This window comes from Molothrus ater, chromosome Z, assembly GCF_012460135.2.
Source record: "Molothrus ater isolate BHLD 08-10-18 breed brown headed cowbird chromosome Z, BPBGC_Mater_1.1, whole genome shotgun sequence".
NCBI lineage: Eukaryota > Metazoa > Chordata > Aves > Passeriformes > Icteridae > Molothrus > Molothrus ater.
Window position 1 is genome coordinate 23,837,371 of NC_050511.2, and position 18,688 is coordinate 23,856,058.

An 18,688-nucleotide genomic window follows, 5' to 3' on the forward strand; every position below is an offset into this window, starting at 1 on the left:
TCCCACTGATGTTTAAGTGCTTTGTGTTTATTAAACCCGTAAGACAGTCAGAAGCTTTAAAGTGGATACTGGCTTGCTAGGGTGTGCTATCCATGCCTCAACTGTACTGTTTACAGCAGTACAGACAAAATGGGAAGAAGGGGAAGGTTGATTTGAACTTGCTTATATGTATGAAGTGCCTTTATTACTGCAGAAGCACCGACCTTTGTTTTTAATGGAGAATAAAGACCCTGGAAAACAAATTTCCCTCATCATAAGTACTGGTTCCCAGCAAGCTCTGTGTCCCTGTGGTGTTCTTCTCACAGTACTAGTGCCAGTTATATGGCATGGTTGAAGCTGCCTCTGTATAGAGCAAGAAATAAATGAAAGTTTTACAGCTGGCCAGCCTTCCTACAGTTCTAGCATCCCACATGCTCTGGGAAACCTAGAAAAAATGCCTTATACTTAATTGAACTATTCATCTGTTTGGACAATATCGTGATAAGAGGTGATTATTTCATCTGGGAAGAGAAAGTGAAGCTATTCTTGGTCATTTCTGTGGTCTCACAGTTCTATAAACACACACAAAGATTGCTCTTCTAACTTTCTAAACCCAAAACAGAACTGAACAAAAACAGGTAATTGTGAAAATTACTCAGGTTCTCAAAAAAAACATATATTGCCAATATTTTTCTTACATTTCAAGAAGCCTTAACCAGTGGGTCAAAGTTTGAGGAATACATTAGATTACAGAGTTTGTGAAACATATGAAGAGAAACTCAGATTGAACCTCCAGGAAGTATTTTAGTCACAGACATTAGAAATAGTCAATAGTGCTATTCCATTTCATCTTTGTAACCTAGTTATTATAAATGCAGCAAGTGAATAAAACTCATGCTTGTTAAATTTTATGTCTGCATATGAAAACCAAATTTAAATTTTGTATCCTTTAGTTATGTGAATCAACTTGCTCCTTCCTCTCAAGTTAACTTATTGTAACAGAGATGAAGAGTTCATGACTTATAAAACTTTAGTTTTTAATTCTACTTCTTGCACCTTTTTCAGATTTTTGGGGTTTTTTAGTAGAGGTATGTTACAGAACAAAACTTCATTCCTGTTAAACACACCAAGTTTACCAAAAAAGACTGCACCTACCTAGTGAGACTGCTACATCATTACTGTTTGTGGAAGATCATTCTTGCTGCCAATACAGATTACCCTGTAGCATGTCAGAGGTGCGTAGTTACTGCTGAAAGATGAGCATAGAAATATACCTCAAAAGCAGGGAAATCAGTCATCTAGGTAGATGGTTGTGTATCTAGTTACAAACTTTTCAAAATCACATGTGGCTGTCAGGGTTTGGATTTTCTGGGAATGAAGGTTTTTGTTTTATTCCTGTATTCTTTAAAAGAAAGTTGGACAGCTAAAGAGGTCCACAGACCAGTGCAAAGTGAAATAGAAAAATCTAGTGCTTGTGTTGGTGTTCCTGTCTGCCTGGCCTAAGCAGAAGGATGTTGTTCTGCAATTTTGTGGGTAGTTTTGTATCTTCAGAGGCCCTTGAGAATGGAAAAGTTCCAAAATAAACTAAGTTAGCTGCCAAGCACTCTTAGTCAACTCTGAAGACACATGATAGAAAAATGCAAGCCTTGGGGTTAACAGGCTAAGGCTATTGCCTATTATAATTTCTTTTCACTACCACCAGTTAGGGAGGACAAAGTTGAGATAGGCAGGTTGTGCAAAGAAAGATGCATTTTCTCCTGTAGCAACAACTGATGCACAGGCCCAATTCAGTTGTACTGGCTTTTTTTCCTCAGATTTTGAATCGGCAATGCAAGTCTTTCCACACCACCATTTCATGACTGAAGCTGGTTTCAGCAAGTCCTATCTACTGTTGAAGTCCCCACGTTGTATCTTACAGTAGCCTCTAAAAAGCCTTTCTTTTTTGTTGTAGTTAGTAGCAGTCAGTAGCGGTGGGTGATAACAGAATCACTTTGCTCATTTGTATGGTGCTTCACACTACCATCAATCTTATGTGGCGGTAGAAAACATTGCGGTCAGTCCTGTTTAGCAGGGTTCATATTATTGTTCAGTGGCAAGGCCCTAAATGGAACTACCTAATTAAGGAAAAAAGCTTATAAAGGAGTTCAAAGAAATTAAATGGAAGTTACTCTTTGATGTGCACTAGGAAGAACAGGAAGCCCAGGCAATGGCTGGAAAAGGGGTGTGCTGGTACACAGACTGTACCATTCATACTTGTCATTATGTGGGAACCAAAGAAGCTTTTCTAAGCTTGCCTGCTCCAGGAAATAACAGAGGAATGTGCTATTTGCATTAGAACCAGGCAGGTACTAGATGTGTCAAGTGTATCACACAAAATTGCATATCGAGGAGTGAGTTACTCCTATCAAGGCTGTGGGTCTCTGGCCTGTCTCACCAGCACAACTCCAGGCTTTTGACACATTTCCTCAAGAGTCTGTTCTTAGAAGCAACATCACACCTGTGGCAGATATAGTGCTCAGCTAGAGTTTGTTAAAAATACGGCCATTAGTCAACTCTGTTGCAAATAAAAAGGGGAACAAAAGATTGGGAATTTAATTGATATTCAAGTAAAATTCAGTTCTCTTCTTTGGAAGGAAAAGTGATGCGCTGTTTTCACTTTTCTATCCAGCTATTTTAAGTGAAGCAGGGTATCAATACTACAGCGTTTATGTCATATTAAAATAGTTTATACATAACCAGCTAGAAGAAAAATGGAATCATATCATAGTTTTTTAATCCTGTAATTCGGGATATTATCTGTTTTAAAGTAGTCATGTATTCAAACTTAATGTCATGCATAAATTAATACCTCTGGCAAATGTAATAATTTTTTCAGCTCATGTAACACCACAGATCAGTTAGTATATCAGCTGAGTCTGTAATCCATTTATCTGCCAGTGACTTGACACTGTTCTATTCCCTTACCAGATTTAATATTTTTTTAATATTTGCTTTTATAATTTGTTCCAGAATGTCTAACTCTCCATCTTCTGAAGTGTTTGTTACAAGAAAAGTGAGAGAAGGAAGTATTTTCTATTGGTCACATTACCTATGGCACAAACTTTTTCTCTGTAGATATAAGTGGTAGTTCCAAAGCAAAATCATTATCACATTCAATAGCATAAAGGCCATGAAGTCTTCACTGCTGAGCAGCTTTCCTCAAGTGTACTGGGGACAGTCAGGCTTAGTTGCATGCAATTTTATAAATGCTCTGAAAGAAGTTCTTTCAATTACCATCTAAATTTCAGCTTTAATAATTCCTTGAAATGAAATTTAGGGACCAAGCCAGTTTAATTAGGTAACGTTTATTTTACATAAAACAATCTCCAAAGAATATTTTAAAAACCCAATCTAAATACTGATTTTATTGCATTTATTTTCTTACAAAAAAAAAAAAAAGACAGACAGGCACAATTTAGGTATTCAAATACTTCAAACTGAACAACTGTTCGCTATTCAGATTTCCCCAATACCACTCCAAAGGCTGTGAAAGTAGAAAATGTCATTTTGCACGAGGCAGTAGTGCATTTAGTAGGAACGAATCGCAAAATATATTTTTGTGAAGCAAGTCGTTATTGTCGCTTTATAATTACCTGTAAAATTTTTTGAATTGCACAATAAGTTTGCTTTGCAATTGACAACTGCCACAAAATAGGCCTAGTATGTAACTAAGTATCTGCTCAAACTATCCCTTAGAAACAAATTAGGTTTTCTTTTGGTAAATACTTAAAGTCTAGTATCAGCTATATTATATATCTGAGGTAATTTTAAAAATGTTTCAATAGGAAGAGGTTTATATATTTAACTAAATTCAATTTCTGCCTACCTTAAAATCTACACAATAGCTGTGTGTCATAAAGAATATTTTGATTTGAAAGTACCAACACCAATGAAATCTTGAGCTGTTTAAATAGATTTCTTGGTTTTCTGTTTTTTTATCAATGCTGAAAAGGCACTGTGTACATTCTTCTGAACTTTTGGTGTTTTAGGGTGTGTTTTTAAAATTTAACAAGCATCCAACGACAAACTTCAAATGTTTATGAGCAAAAAAAATACTGAATAGACTTCCCACTGATTGATGAAGTCCATAATATCTGAAAGTACTCATTTTCCATAGAACTTCTTATTCAGCAAGAATATGAGCAAATTCACATTCACTTTAGCTTTATCAAACATTTTCATTACAGCCACACCTTCATACTGCATCTGAAGCAAATCCTGAAATGAGAAAAAAATCATTAGTGTCTGTCTAAATCCATACCTTACAGTAACAAGATGTGATAAACATCACCAACTGCAGGTTCTTCATTACTTAAACAATTGCATGCAAGTATTAGATACATGCAGACAACATTACATGTCCTCTAGATCTTAAGCTACAGATGGTCAGTAACAGCAAACCAGAAGAAATACTGTTTTCTGTGTATTTCCTTTTTTTTTTAGTATTTCCTGCTTGCCGCCTGAACTAATGTGGAGGTTGATTTCATATACTTGCCCCAAGATAAACATTAATTCAATGCCCATGCCCAGCATCCTGCAGAAGTTACATAGTTGTTCTCCACATTAGCTGCTGCTCTGTACTGATTGACTGGTTCATGGATACATGTGAAAAAATATTGAAAAGGTTTGAGTTACACGAAATGCAACAGCAGCTGTACAGCAAAGTAACAAAATTCAAACCTGGAAATGGAGCTGCACTTTTTCCATCTCAACTCCTAAAAATTTTGCTTTGATTTCAAAGTCACCCACTTCTTCTCCAGGTGTGATATCAAACATCACATTCTTAAACCTTGAAACAAGAAAGGCAATTGAATACATAGGCTGTGCAGTTTTGTATAATCCAGAGACAGTTTTGGGGAAAAAGCCTGCAGAACATAGAACATTTGACCACAAGCAGTGTCATTGGTGTCAAAAGAATCGCTCCATCCCTCCCTGCACAGCATTCCATACAGTGTCTTCTTAGAGACTTTCTGGTAGTATTGGTAATATGAAATACAGAATTCTGAAGTCTTTGGTACTGGAGAAACAACCCCCCAGAAAAACCCAACCCAAAAAACCCCTACCAAATAAAACAACCTACCAACTAAAACCAAACCACAACAAAAAACTCAACAAAACAAGACACCAAAAAAGAAAAAAAAGTCTTTAGGAAGTTTAGTGAACAAATTTGATCCAACACTCAGTGGATAGAAACAGGACAACCAGATTTTCCTTCTGCCATGCCCAAGGATCTCCTTGCAGGTACGTATTTGCCTCATGTGGCTTCCCCTACCTGATAAATCCACTTGAGGGGGAAAAAAAAAAAAAAGAAAAAAAACTGGAAAAAACTTTTCCATGCAGAAGGTGAATGGTAAGGTGCAAAGAACGGAAGACAACTTTCACTACCACAGCCTCAAAATGGAGGAATACAAAAGGGATGTTAAACCACCACATCCGTTCACCCTGCCGTAGAGTGAGGAAGAGCAGAAAACCTGAGGGTAACTAAGTTATTTGAAAGTGACTGGTCAATATATGAAAAAGATTATGACAACTGCATAAAAACGTGGTCATTAATAGTGAGTCTGCTGCTAAACTTGCACTTGTCCATGTAAGACAGTGCTAGGGCTGGCTTATTAAAATATTTTCCCAAAGTAATAATACAGCAAGGTACAAAGTTAAAAAAATTATAACAATTAGACTGTAGCATCCTTCTGAATGCAGAAGTCTGAGGCAATTTTAGCTGTGCACTGGAAATTGTTAAGATTTCTTTTATCAAAAGCCAGCCCTTTCAGAAATTGTTGATTAGAAAATACTTGGAATTGCACTTACTGATTGGTTTGAAGATCTTCAATTTCTAGGATGACACCTTTTTCATGAAGTCTTGCAGCTGTGTACTTTAGTGAGGTCTGTTTCAGCTTTTTGCTTCCCTTCACCTCCTCTTTTCCATCAAATTTAATTGACCTCCGTGAATTTCTGGGAAGAGAAAAAGAAAACTGGCTTTTGGTGTGTTTATCAGATCCTTAATACTTCAGTTACTCTTCAGCCACATTTAACTTTCTTTCACTCTTTCTTGAACTTCTCTTAAAAAAAACCAAATTAACATCCCAAAAAATCTAAGAGTTAGAGGAATTTTTAGCGTGCAGTGAATCATCTAAATATCTTGCCAATGGTTTTGAATCATCTTTTAGCACTTCTTTCAATTCTATTGTGAAATGCAACTCTGATCCTCAAAAGTCCTCAATCTTCAGTTTAAAATAGCAATTTGTAAACTTAAGGTGACATAAATAGTAACTACTCTGTAATTAGAGTTAATTTTTGGATCAATGAAGCATATACTAGGAAAATTCCTATTCATGTCAGTAAAATGTTTTAATTTTAACACTTTGGTGGCATTAGTGGGGGGATTGCTTTCAAGTAACTCCATCATATCTGAAAGGTAAAATTATTTAGGCATTAATTTCCCCCTTTCCCATTCTAAAAATAAACCCCAACCTATAAAAAAGGAAGAAACCAATAATTACTTCCCAAAGCTTCATGACCTCCATCCCTTGCAAGTAGATCTGCAAATTAGCACCAATTAATTATATTGAAAACATCTACACATCTCTTTACATAGACATAGACTTTTCTTTCTCCAGGTAGTCATTAATAAATGCAAGACTTTAATATCCAGGTGCTGACACAGTTAACAACTCTCACAGACCTTTTGCAGACTGTCAATCTGTTGGAATCAAAACTTTAAACTACAGATTAACACCTGCTCTCACTCTTGATAAAACACACTAAAAGACACATTAAAAGAAAGAAAGACTCAACTCACCTCCTTGTTAAGTTGTCCAAGCAAGTTTTTATATAGGTGTTGTAATAATTAATTTGTTCCTCATAAAATGCTGTCTTTGAATTAAGTGCATTCAAAGTCTGCTGGAGTTTCACCAGTTCAGCTTTTCGATGATGTCTGTATCTTCTTTGATTCCGGATATCCTAAATAAATTTATTAATTTCATTGTTTTATTAATTTGAAATTTTAAAAAGCCTCAGTTCATTACCATTCCAATTTGTAATTACAAAATCTGACTTCATTACTGAGAGAAAGCACAAAATTATCCTGTTAGTTCTTACAAGAACAGTACCTGTAGGGAGTACTACAGTTTCTTCACATGGCAATCACATTGCTGCTCATATATAGAAGTGGTGTTGAACTTTGCTGTGCTCTACAGGGCCTAACAGACGAAGAACTCAAAAGAAAAATGTCATTGTTGTGCTAAAGATAGTTGAATATTCTAAGGTTCTTACGACCAGTATGGGTTGTGGATGTGGAATAGGATTTGTTGAGAACAGTCCCTGTACTTTATCAGCATCAGGACGGGCACTACATTGGCCCACTATACTTGTGTCCTGCCTAACCACAGCAGATAGATCAGTGTTAATAACAATCGGATTATCTTTCATAGGGGTTTAAGGCTTTTGAAACCTTACCAAGACCACAGCCATTCTTAATTGAAACACCACCAAGAAATTCCAATTAATTGGAATTGTTAAAGTATACGAAGTTATATTGAAACATTATAGAGGAGGAGTTAAATCATCATCAGCATCAAATTCAATATCAGATTTTCAATCAAATTCAACCTTTGGATAACAAAGGTTGCAGTTTTATGTCATTCATTTCAGACAGCTATTCAGGAGTGTACTGTCTCTCACTTATTTTGTCAGCGAACGAAAACAATTTGCTTCGTATGTGGATACTTCAGTAGTTTAGGGTAGCATTCCCTAAAAAATATGTTTTACTTCTCTGATTGGAATGTATTTAGGCTAGATGTTAAACAACATTGATATACAGGGGAACACTCAGTTTACCTTAGCAATCTCATTTATAATTTCTTGGTACTTAGTTGCTGAAGACACTAGTCCTGCTTGTTCCAATGTCCGGAGATTTCTCTGAATTTTCCTTTTCTTTTGTTCTATTGGTAGCTGCCCATCTTCAAAAATAGACTGACTGTGCTTCATTTTCTCTGGAGTTTTGGAATCTAAGATGGCACGTTTTTCTACAAGTTTCAAATTCTCAGATTCCTGGGTGGGGGGGAAATCCAGAACAGTTATTTTCCAGATTTTAATAACAGTTAAGAGTTCAAGTACATTGAATTCTCAAGTACACTGAATAGGAGATTTTCAAGAATCAGGGCGCAATCTTTATGTCCTATTACCACTTGGTCTCAAAGTACCCCATTTACTATGCCTTTGGACATACTTTAGGTATGTAGTGACAACACCGAGACACACATTTGAATTAATCAAAATGTCTAATTCAGCCAGGCTCAATGACTTCACCAACCTGGGGGAAGACTGTCCAGATCTCACATATGCACACACTGAGGTGAGCTAAAATCTGCACGTTATTAGAATGCAGTTTTGTGTGTCAGTGTCTATGGGAAAGACTTCAGCTGTGAGCTCTTCCCACTCAATTCCCATACTAAGGATAGCAGTAGTTCCCTGAGATTTGCTTGTATAGATTAAGCAAATAAACTAAAGGGTCAGGCAAGTTGAATTACAATACTGAATTTAATGAGGGGGGGAAAAAGATGAGTAGAAAGAGTCACCTCAGCTATTTGTTGTGTTATAATATAGGAGAGAAAAGACCATGACTCCAATACAGCAAGAAAAAAAATTCTAATCTAGTCTAGCTCACAGCAAGACTTATATTTTGTTTTCATCTGAAGTTGTTTTCCAATTATACAGTAAATAAACCCAAGTATACAAGTCTCATATTTTAAAGACTCGAAGTCTGAATAGTCTAAAACTGTCAACAAACAATTTCATTGTTATAATGTGATGGAGAAAGCTGTCAGAGATCTGTTAAGGTGTTCAAATAGCTATAATAAAATACTTCCTTCCCTATTCAGGCACAATATAACACTTACCTGTTGTGCAGTGGCTGGTGTTTCTAATATTTCTAAGAGTGTATCCCCTGGTTGTGTTCGTATCACATCCACAATGAGTCTTTTGGTCCTTTTGAAAAGGATATGTAGATATTACAAAACAGTTATGACTGTATCACTTGTACATGTCATTTCTTCGATCATAAAAGTAGTAAACTCCCCCTTTATTATGGATTATTGGTAAAATTTGCTTTTTAGCTTTTTATGTTTCACAGCTTCCTTTAACAACATTGAGTATCTGGTTTCTACACAGTCTGAATAGAGAAATACATGTAAGCTTCCGTCCATTTATTTTAGAAAACAACCTACTAGCACAGTAAAACAATTACTGTTAATAAAATACAAGCAACAACTCACATGTGGATTTTAATTGTGATCATGACAAAACAGCAGACAGAAATGTAACATTTGAAAAGCCTGAGCTACTCAACATTCCATTAAGGGTCATGTTTACTGAATATAATGGAAATGCACTCAGAAGTACTGAACTTTGAATGAATTTTTTAGTCGATGCAGCGCATTTACAAAAACCATTTAAGGACACATATTTCTCTAGCGACCACAGACAAGAAGCATTTCCTTGCTAAAAAAGGGAAGCTGCTACACCCTGATATGTTAACCAGTTCTTTTCTTGGTAAGAATTTATCTCATTCCTGCTGCCTATTTTTTTATAATACTTCCAAGAACATCCTGCTACAGAATTCTATTAATTTAGAGGACAGGATTACTGAAATAGCTCATTATTCTTAACAATTAACAGAAAATTAAAGATGCAGCTTAAGTTTCCAAGGAAAATGTCTAAATATTGTAAAAATTTCTATGATAAAGCCTAATAGAGTTTAAAGTGATAGTCTACCTAAGTACAGTTCCTTCTTCAGAAGTAAAACATTACACCATTGAACAAATCCAGAATACTTATTTTTGATTTAAAAAACCCAAACAGCTTAATAGATCAGATTTTAATTACAGCCCATGTCTGCCCTCCTAGTTATTGGTGCTGTCTTTCCATTTTAATGTGAATTTTTGCCTTCACACACATGGGGTACATATAAGCACAGTAATAGAAGAGAGCAGCATTCGTTTCTCCCCCTTTCTCAGATTGTACTAGGATCTGAAGTAGGCCAATCCCTTTTCTGGATAGCTTGAAATAACGTCAAAAGATGGATGCCAATAATGTGAAAAAACTGCTGTTATATAATTAATTTTTACTATAAAGTAGCCTGCATTCCAGTATATCCCTGCAGTCATTTTTTAATTTGCTCCCAAGACAAAATAAACACAATTTTCTTTCCTGGATAAAAGCATTAAGCATGCGCTATTTCTGCTGAAGTAACAGTTACATTCTTTAGAAATGGCTGATGACAGTATACCTGGAAAGTGTTTATTTTTGAGGGGGAGCTAAGGACATGGTAATACTGTCTGACCCTCATAAGTGTAGTCTGCTTTTCATCTCTGCTTTCCCAAGGCTGAGGCATTTTAAAGTAGAGTGCTTATACAGCTTCATGAAAAAACATTTCCTAGATAATGATGCAGTCATGCTCCAAAACACAGATAGCAATATATTTCCTTTTTCTGGAAAAACTGACAGTTATTCTGATTTTTGTAAAAGTTTGAGTACCACTGAACACAAACTGTCTTTTGAAAACTGAATGCACTCAGCACCTCAGAAATGTACTTAGGCAGGGTAAATATTTAAAAAGCAATAGTTAAAAACAAACAAACAAACAATAAGTATTGCCAGAATATACATGTTTGAGCAAAACTTACTTTATCATCAAACTTTTGAGATCCTGATCTTCACCTTCTCGTAACTCATATTTGCTTGTTAGAGACAGTGAAATCTCTGTTTTTGCAAGTTGATTCAGTGTGCTTTCCCTGTTGGGGTCGTTGGGATCAACAGCTCCTTCCCCTAAAAGGAAACATATTTTACTCCAAGTTTTCCAATTTTCCCACGATTCAGTACATGAAGCAAACAAGTACCTAGATGAATCACTGTAAACATTCAGAAATATTAAACTTATTATATAGCGCCTCCAGCTCCTTCCACTTAGAAGTAGTCTTTTTTTGGACATTGAACAATCAAAACAACAACTTAGCTATTTATAAGCCCAGCTACAATGTTTTGGAAATTACATCAATCCTTGCTTTTCAGGCTCCTGATGTGCAAAAGACTTTCATGTTGTCTTCTTAAAGAATAATACAAACAATGTAACATCCTTTATCCTAACATGCAGTGATAATGAAGAAACAGAAGAGTAGCAGCTATGTTAACAGGCTACTCACTTGAATGTTGGTGTTATCCAGGACTCCTAGCTACTTTCTAAACAGCTTTCTACAATACATGCAAATTAAATACCACTCAAATGCATTACTTTCTAAGAAATTTGCATAATTTTAACAAAGTAATTTTTATTTGGATAATTAAGTATCAAAAGAAAAAATGGCTGGTTTTAGAATTTTCTATGTACTTTGTCTAAGTTTCTACCCAACACCAGCAAATCTTAAGATCAGCTTGTTAAAAAAAAAATCACTTGTTTCCTATCTGCACAAGTGGATCATTCAAAATAATAGTAATGTTTGGATTTTGAATCACACATTAATTTTTAGAGTGAGTAATGCAGTTAAAGAAAAAGGTTCAAATATAAGGTTCAATGTTACAATAAGTGTTTGGAAAATAATTCTGTAGTAAACAGAGAAGCAGAAGTTATTGGTCTGAGAGACACAAGAGTATTTAAGTCAAGCCTCTGTTTAATTCTGCTCCTAAAATGAAGTTACCCATAAAGACAAAAAACAACATACCAAGGAAAGATTCTATATCAGGAACAGGTCCCAGACCTTCCAGCAATTCATTCAGCAGGTCCTTAGTCTCAGTGGCAATGGCATCCTGGTGTTCCAAAAGCAGCTATAAACAAATGTAAATGATATCATTATCCAGAAAAAGCTTTCCTGGTATCTTTATACTTGAAAATAAGCCTGGAAACTAAATATTGAAAAACATAGACCTATCATGATCAGGATCATGGAGGACCTTCCCAAGATCAGGAAACACCCTGGATTCTGGGCTAGAGTTTGGAATTGCCCTTGCTGTAAAACAGCTTGTCTTGCTTCTCCAGCTATTGTCCCTGGAGTGCTCAATATCATGGCTTAGCAGAAGATTTGCAATTAGGACTAACAAAGTCCTAATTGTCACAGAATAAAGGATGATAATCCCAAGCAGAGCATTTTGGTGCTGCATCCTTAACACCCAAAGGAATAAAGACAGTGTTGGTGATCCACAGAAAGATACTATTTTATGTATATCCATTCCAGTAGCTTACAACAGTGTCAGTGATACCTTTCAGAAAGGACTGTATTTTCTAAGTGAGGAATGAGCTCTGCAGCACCCACTGCACCACCTAATAGACATGTTATGCCAGTCACTAGACTCACTGGAGGGGCTAATGCTCACATACAACTTCTGGTCATTACCTGCAGGCGTAAGTCTGTTGCTTCAAAAATTAAAAGAACAGGCAAAAAGACAGACCAGAAAGTTTTTTTAGCAGATTAGGTTATTTGTTTTGACTTGAACAAAACTAACCTATAGAGTGGCCCACTGTGAGTTGGGTGTTCTACCTTTTCCATAGTGTACCTGGCAGTATTTGAGAGAGATTCTTTGTGGTGTTTGTGGCCTTTTTTTTTTTTTATGGGGAAATGTTGTTGTGGGTTTTTTTTTTTACTTGGCTGGGGGACACACAGGAGACATATTGCAAGCCAGGAAACAGATAGTAGTATCCCAGTTTTAGAAGTAACAAGTGGTAAACATTTAACTTACACCCTATTAAGTCATGCTTCAGACTGCAGTTACTCTGCTCTTTACCCACAGTAAGAACAGGAATGATACCACAGCGTCAATTTTTCTAAATCTAATGTTTTTCTTGGCTTCCAAGCAGTCACACGACAGAATGCTAGAGCCACAATATACAGTTTCTATTCACAAAGGTTTTCCTTCAAGCTTTCACTTTCTTACCCAAGACAGAAGATTGTTTTAAAGTTAGAAATGTCACAGGACACTGGAACATAATTGTTCTTTCCCCTCATCAGAAATAGTTAGTTACATACTAACTATAAGTAGTTAGTTACATACTAACTATTATTCAAGATGATGCTGTTGCATGAAAGCAGCATTTACATTTTCCTAGGAAAAAAAATAAATCTAATATTCAGCTTCAGAATATTTCAGAGATGAAGTGAAGAAATAGCTTCAAAAATAAGAATGAAAACTAAGCTTTCCCCAGAGAGTGCAAATATTTGATAATCTGTATACCATAGTCCATTGACTAGTCTGTTTTGATTGACTTACTGAATGGGTATTGATAATTTCTTCGATGGAAATATATATGACAGGCTTGCTAAGGGTCACCATATCAGAGTATTCATCAATATTGAATTTCTCCTCTGGTTCAGGAACATCACACGCTGCTTGAAAAAAATTCCTAAGAGAAAATGAGAAAGACTTCAATAATTGTCCCTTATAAATTCTCTTTATTTAGCCTGTATAAAAAAGCCATAGTCAAGTCTTTGACATGCATTATGTTTCTCTTATAGCCTGCAATCTACCCTCGATGTTTCAAGGAGGCAATATGTCAATACAAATAAGTCTTCTCTTTCCTGGGTAGCTGGTGGAAGACTGTTTTAAAGGGGCTGGGTTTTTTCCCCTACTTAGTAAACAAAGTACATTTTAAGTACTTAGAGAAATATCTATTTAATAGCCATTAAATAGATATTTCTCTAAGTCCTTATAATTATAAAAGGATTTCCCTGTTATTTTATGAAGGCAATTCACAGTATGAGGTGTGCTGAGAAGGAATTGATTGAAATAGATGCACAAAATTCCCATTTGTCCCACAGATATTTATATTGCTGTTAGGCAGAAAATGAGGTGTTCAAAATGAGAGAAAATGTAGATTGTTTATAAATAGAAGAATCTTGAGAGGAAAAAATGCAGTGTGGTTGAAGTGTTACTTCAGTATGACTAGCATGCACATGGAGTACTGAGACCTGCTTCCCAAAATGATAACTGGTGTTATCTCTCCAAGCAACTGACTTCTTCAGGGATGAGCACAGATAACCAAGAACCAGCAGGGTCCTCTTGTAGAGAACCACTTTGTTTTCTGAAGTGAAAAGACCTGAAATGCAGCAGCTGGGAAAAACAGGGTTTTGGATGATGCCTATGGGTTTCCTCCAGGAGCCGTATTGTGCAGCCCCTATGGTGTTGAAGAGGATATGTGTGTCAGGTTCGCAGCACCTTTAAAGTATTGGAAAACAATACTTAAAAAGAAAAAAGAAAATGGGCTGAGAGTCTTCACTTTGGAGAGAAAAAGCTGGGGACTACACATCAAGTTATGCAAAATCACAGTGGTATTGCATGAGATGTGTTCAGAATTCATTAATCAGTCCAAAAACTAATGGCCAGTAGGGTATGCAATGAAACTGCAGGAAAATTTTAATTTTAACTAACAGGTCGCAAACCTCTAAATATTGCTACAGGAGGAGTTGTGAAGGCAGATGATCTCAAAGGCTTAGGAAGGGTGTGGACAAATTTCTGCACAAGTTCATAAATGCAGAGTAAAAGATCCAGGCAGGCTTAAAAGCTTTGAGCATAGCTAACATTGCTAATATTGTTCCAAAGGGGACCAAGCAGCTAAGGGCAGCCACTGTTGCTGTCTAGGAAGGGCTAAGTACAGAGCATAGGCATACAGATATTTAAGTTAGCTTAATTAGTTGTAGCAATCAAGGGCTGACTAGAGCAGTGCTCTTTTATTAGCATTTGTTATTCTAGCTGTAACACTTTCTACCTTATAGCTTCTTCATGTTTATGTCATGCGCTTAAATACTTCATTAAAATTACTAATTATCTTATTTTTATTAAAATTACTAATTATGTATCATACTTTTTATGAATTGAATAATCTCTGTGTCCATGGTTGACGTCTCTCAAGGAAACCCATTATATGAACAGTGCATTTGCTTTCAGAAAGGGCAGACACTAAAGACAGAAACTCTGAGTGCAAGTTTATTGCAAAACTCAACAATACCACAATGTAATAGCAGTGAATGGGCAATAACCCCAAAGAACTTGTGTCCCAGAATGTAGGAAAACATGCAGTTTCCTACAATTGCAAGATAAAAGAATGATAGCTGTATAGAATCCGTCAGCAAAGATGAGAGAATAAAAACAAACCCTACAACTTTGTCCTGACAAATATTTTTTTCTTCCTCAGACAAAATGTCCAGATATCCTCCCAAATCAAAGGAGACATTGATTCGTCTGGATAATGATTTACCACAGTCTGTTCTAAGTCTGTTTTGCTGTAAGGCAGCAGAGGCGATCTCAAATTAATGCACAAGCTAAAATACAACCTATTACTCCTGCTCCAGTTTCCTTGTCAAGTGAGCATTTCTCTTTGCCATATCACTCAACATTTTTAATATTTTGAACAGGAAATTCCTATCAACAAGGAGTCCACCTCCCTTACTCATCCTAGAGGAAAGCTCTTACTCTGTAGGTATTTGTGAGGGCTGTGCATACCTGAACTTCTGGTAGGTCTGTGAGAGGTAAGAGTTCATAGATGACAGATGTTCGCTTTCTCCTTCAAAGAGTTTGTTAGAAGCAGCATGCTGGAGGACTTTTGCCACACAGCCTAGGTTCCTCCTTTGGTCAGGGTGTATCTGACCCCCAGCTGTTATATCAATTATATCAAAGCCATCAGGGGCAACTATGGCCGGGTTCATGTAGCGATAGTACAGAAGGTTGCCAACAATCTAAAGAAACAGTTAGAGAAGAAAGTTAACAGATCTTCCCTTTGTCTACAGGAATGACACCTTACAAAACATGACCAATCATTTCTACTTCTAAATTAGACATAGGAACTGGTGCTATAAGAATCCTTAAGACACACATTACCTATGGGACTAACTGGAAGAACCTCTTACATGATACTTCTCCTACAACACCTCTGTGAACATCAGTTATGGACTTTTGCAACCACATTTCAATTTGATACTGGCTGTAGTTCAGCTAATGCAAAGCATGGAGTTAAACATAAACACAACTCTTCTAAATTTTGCAAGGTTCTGCTCCCAAGGCTCATTCTTTGAAGTGCTGCAGATACTGGCAGCATTTAATGCACTTGTTGATAAGGGGACCCATTAATTCTCAAAGGGACTGGACTGCAATGCAGCCCTAGAAATCTAGAGAACAGATTTCCCAAACTGCAGTTTCTGTAGCAATGCTGCAGCATCTTCTGAAGATGGCAACTTCAAAGCATTCCTGGTCTCAGAAACAGGCAGCACTTTGCTTTCTGCAATTTGCTTTAGCTGATATGCGTGCATCTGCAGAACTTCCAGCTTACACATTCAAAGACTTTCAAGGGGGTACTCCATTTGTTATCTAAGTTTTTTAATATGTTGAGCAGTTATAATAAGTATTGCTGGAGTGATGAACAGTGAAGAATAGGGAAGTTCAGCTAAAATGAAAACCTTGTACTTTTAGAACCATGAAATTAAACACTGATAAAAGGATCACTGTGCCAGTAGCATACTTACACTCACACCTTATTTTTCAGTCTGCACAAATGCTATTTCTACAACTTTTACAAGCATCTTAAGTGTAATGTAATCCAAGTGTAGTATAATCTACTCAAACTTTTCTTTTAGAAACCTTCCTCATTGGATTTAAATTACAATTTCTTAACATTTTAACGACTTTAGATAGGGGAGAAAAAAATAAGAGGACTACAGTGTTCTCCAATGAAAGGACTGGTGATCACAAGGACCTCACTACCAATCCAAGCCCCAGGATGATTCAGATAAACTCCAGCCTTGTCAATACAGTTACTATCCAAAACAGGATGAGCACCCTCTTCCATAAGAATTGCTGAGCACCCAGATTAACATACTTAGATTTTGGCAACAGAATTCCCCATTCCCCCTTCCGCAGCCCCTTTGCAACTCAATAAGAAGTGCCAAATTCCTTCAATAAATGCTGCTTTCCTAGTTCCTTAGAATATTTAGTGTTAATAAAAATCTACTTTGTCAGTAAAACAACAAGCTGCTGGCAGTGTGCCCCAGGAAGTCTACCTTTAATAATTCATCTTCAGTTGCATCCGGGAATTTCGCATGGAGTGAGCTCTTCAGAACTTTGGCTATGTATCTCATTCCATAACTACATGTAGAACAGATGAAAAGGCAAAATATTGGAAAAGACTTAGATGAAACAGAAAGCAATCATTCTAGTCAGCATAAGTTACTGGCTTCTTGCCCACTTGCCCATGAAACACTAGAATGAGTTGATAATGGAAAACACAAAACATCTCAAGTACAAGGAGAGGTTTGCCAGGCTGCTAAAGCAGGGCAGAGGCAGAGAAACCACTCCCTCTACTGGGCAACCCATCCCAGAGGAAGTATCACAAGCCTTTGGAAAGCACGGGGGAAGGACTTGAAAGGATCTCCATCACAGAGGTTCAAGTGAACTGCACATGAACTGCCTCTTGGAGAGTCCTAACAGAGCACTTACGGCATCATATTGAGAGAAGAGAATATGGATGTGAGAACTTTGTCAGTTACTGCCCGCAAACTCTGAATAGATGATTCCAGTTTACTGACCACTTCTGCGTGTGTCAGTGCTTGTTCTGTGGTCACATCGTATGGCAGTTTGCTGCAAAGCAAAAAAATAAACATGAAACCAGGTTATATACGTTTGAGAATAATATTTTTTTTTCTTCATAAGGGCCATTAGTGAACAAAAGTCTAACAAATACAACTGAAGCTGGATTTTGTTACTAAAATTGTTTTGTTGTGTTAGATGCTTTGGCTTCCTTTTTTTGGAGGCAACTAATTTGCTTAGTTGGGAGTACACATGTTATCATGTACCTTCCCTTAATAACAAAAGCAGAATACAAATATAAAGCATGCATCTCCACATCCCTATCCCAGCATAGCTCATCAAAAGCCTTGGACACTACTAACATGCTGTAAGTAAAAAACTTGAGAAAAAGACTAAGTTGTTCCATGGCATAATCTATTACATTTACAAAGATTAAGTAATTGACTTTGGAAGGACATGACAAGAAACGTGATCCTTTCATTTTTCAGAACAAGTTAAAGCAGCTGTGTCAAGCATCTCTCCCTAAAATCTCTCTGCTGAAGGAAGACTGAGAAGGGGTGCATGGGCACACATACAGAACAGTTTGACAGAGAAAGAATAGGAGAGCAGAACTGAGGGGTTCCTTATGTGTATGGTACAATATGTCCATCTTCCTCACTCACCTGGCCTCACCAGTCTGCATTTCTAGCTGGTTTACCCATGCCTTGTAAACATCCACAGGACTAGTGTTGATTATGAGAGACTTGTCCTCCATGATTTCCTTCACCACAGGGGCCAGGAGCTGGCGCAGGGTGTTCTGCCCACGAGCGCCTCGATTGAAGCTGACAACCATCTTAATGACAGTGGGGTTTCCAGTCACGATATCCTGGATCTGGTCTACCTTAGAGCTGTATCAGGAACAGAAGAGTTCTGACTTGTGTGCAGTAATCCATATTTTCGAATCCCACACTTTCAAAACTACTCTGTTTCTATGTTGAAACCTCTTTATATAGCCTACTTCTTAAAGCTTTTATATAAAATAAAGTGGTACATAGAGACTACTGTCTGAATTCTGCATGTGTTATAGTAATGTCCTGGAACAGCATAGTCCATGGCAGCTAATTTATACCTG

General features: G+C 36.7%; 1 protein-coding gene across 1 annotated transcript in view; it reads right to left on the reverse strand.

Annotated features, from left to right (window-relative positions):
* Nucleotides 1–3,307: 3,307 nt before the first annotated feature.
* The window catches only part of IQGAP2 (IQ motif containing GTPase activating protein 2), a 125,004-nt gene continuing 109,623 nt past the window's right edge, over nucleotides 3,308–18,688 (reverse strand). The window contains exons 26-38 of the mRNA XM_036403702.2: nucleotides 18,240–18,464; nucleotides 17,488–17,628; nucleotides 17,052–17,136; nucleotides 15,502–15,734; nucleotides 13,273–13,405; nucleotides 11,733–11,835; nucleotides 10,701–10,842; nucleotides 8,916–9,003; nucleotides 7,855–8,067; nucleotides 6,818–6,978; nucleotides 5,827–5,970; nucleotides 4,699–4,807; nucleotides 3,308–4,236 (exon numbers count right to left, since the gene is read on the reverse strand). Coding sequence (XP_036259595.1) covers nucleotides 4,123–4,236; nucleotides 4,699–4,807; nucleotides 5,827–5,970; nucleotides 6,818–6,978; nucleotides 7,855–8,067; nucleotides 8,916–9,003; nucleotides 10,701–10,842; nucleotides 11,733–11,835; nucleotides 13,273–13,405; nucleotides 15,502–15,734; nucleotides 17,052–17,136; nucleotides 17,488–17,628; nucleotides 18,240–18,464 — 1,891 coding nt within the window. The 3' untranslated portion in view covers nucleotides 3,308–4,122. The remainder of the gene's footprint in view (nucleotides 4,237–4,698; nucleotides 4,808–5,826; nucleotides 5,971–6,817; nucleotides 6,979–7,854; nucleotides 8,068–8,915; nucleotides 9,004–10,700; nucleotides 10,843–11,732; nucleotides 11,836–13,272; nucleotides 13,406–15,501; nucleotides 15,735–17,051; nucleotides 17,137–17,487; nucleotides 17,629–18,239; nucleotides 18,465–18,688) is intronic.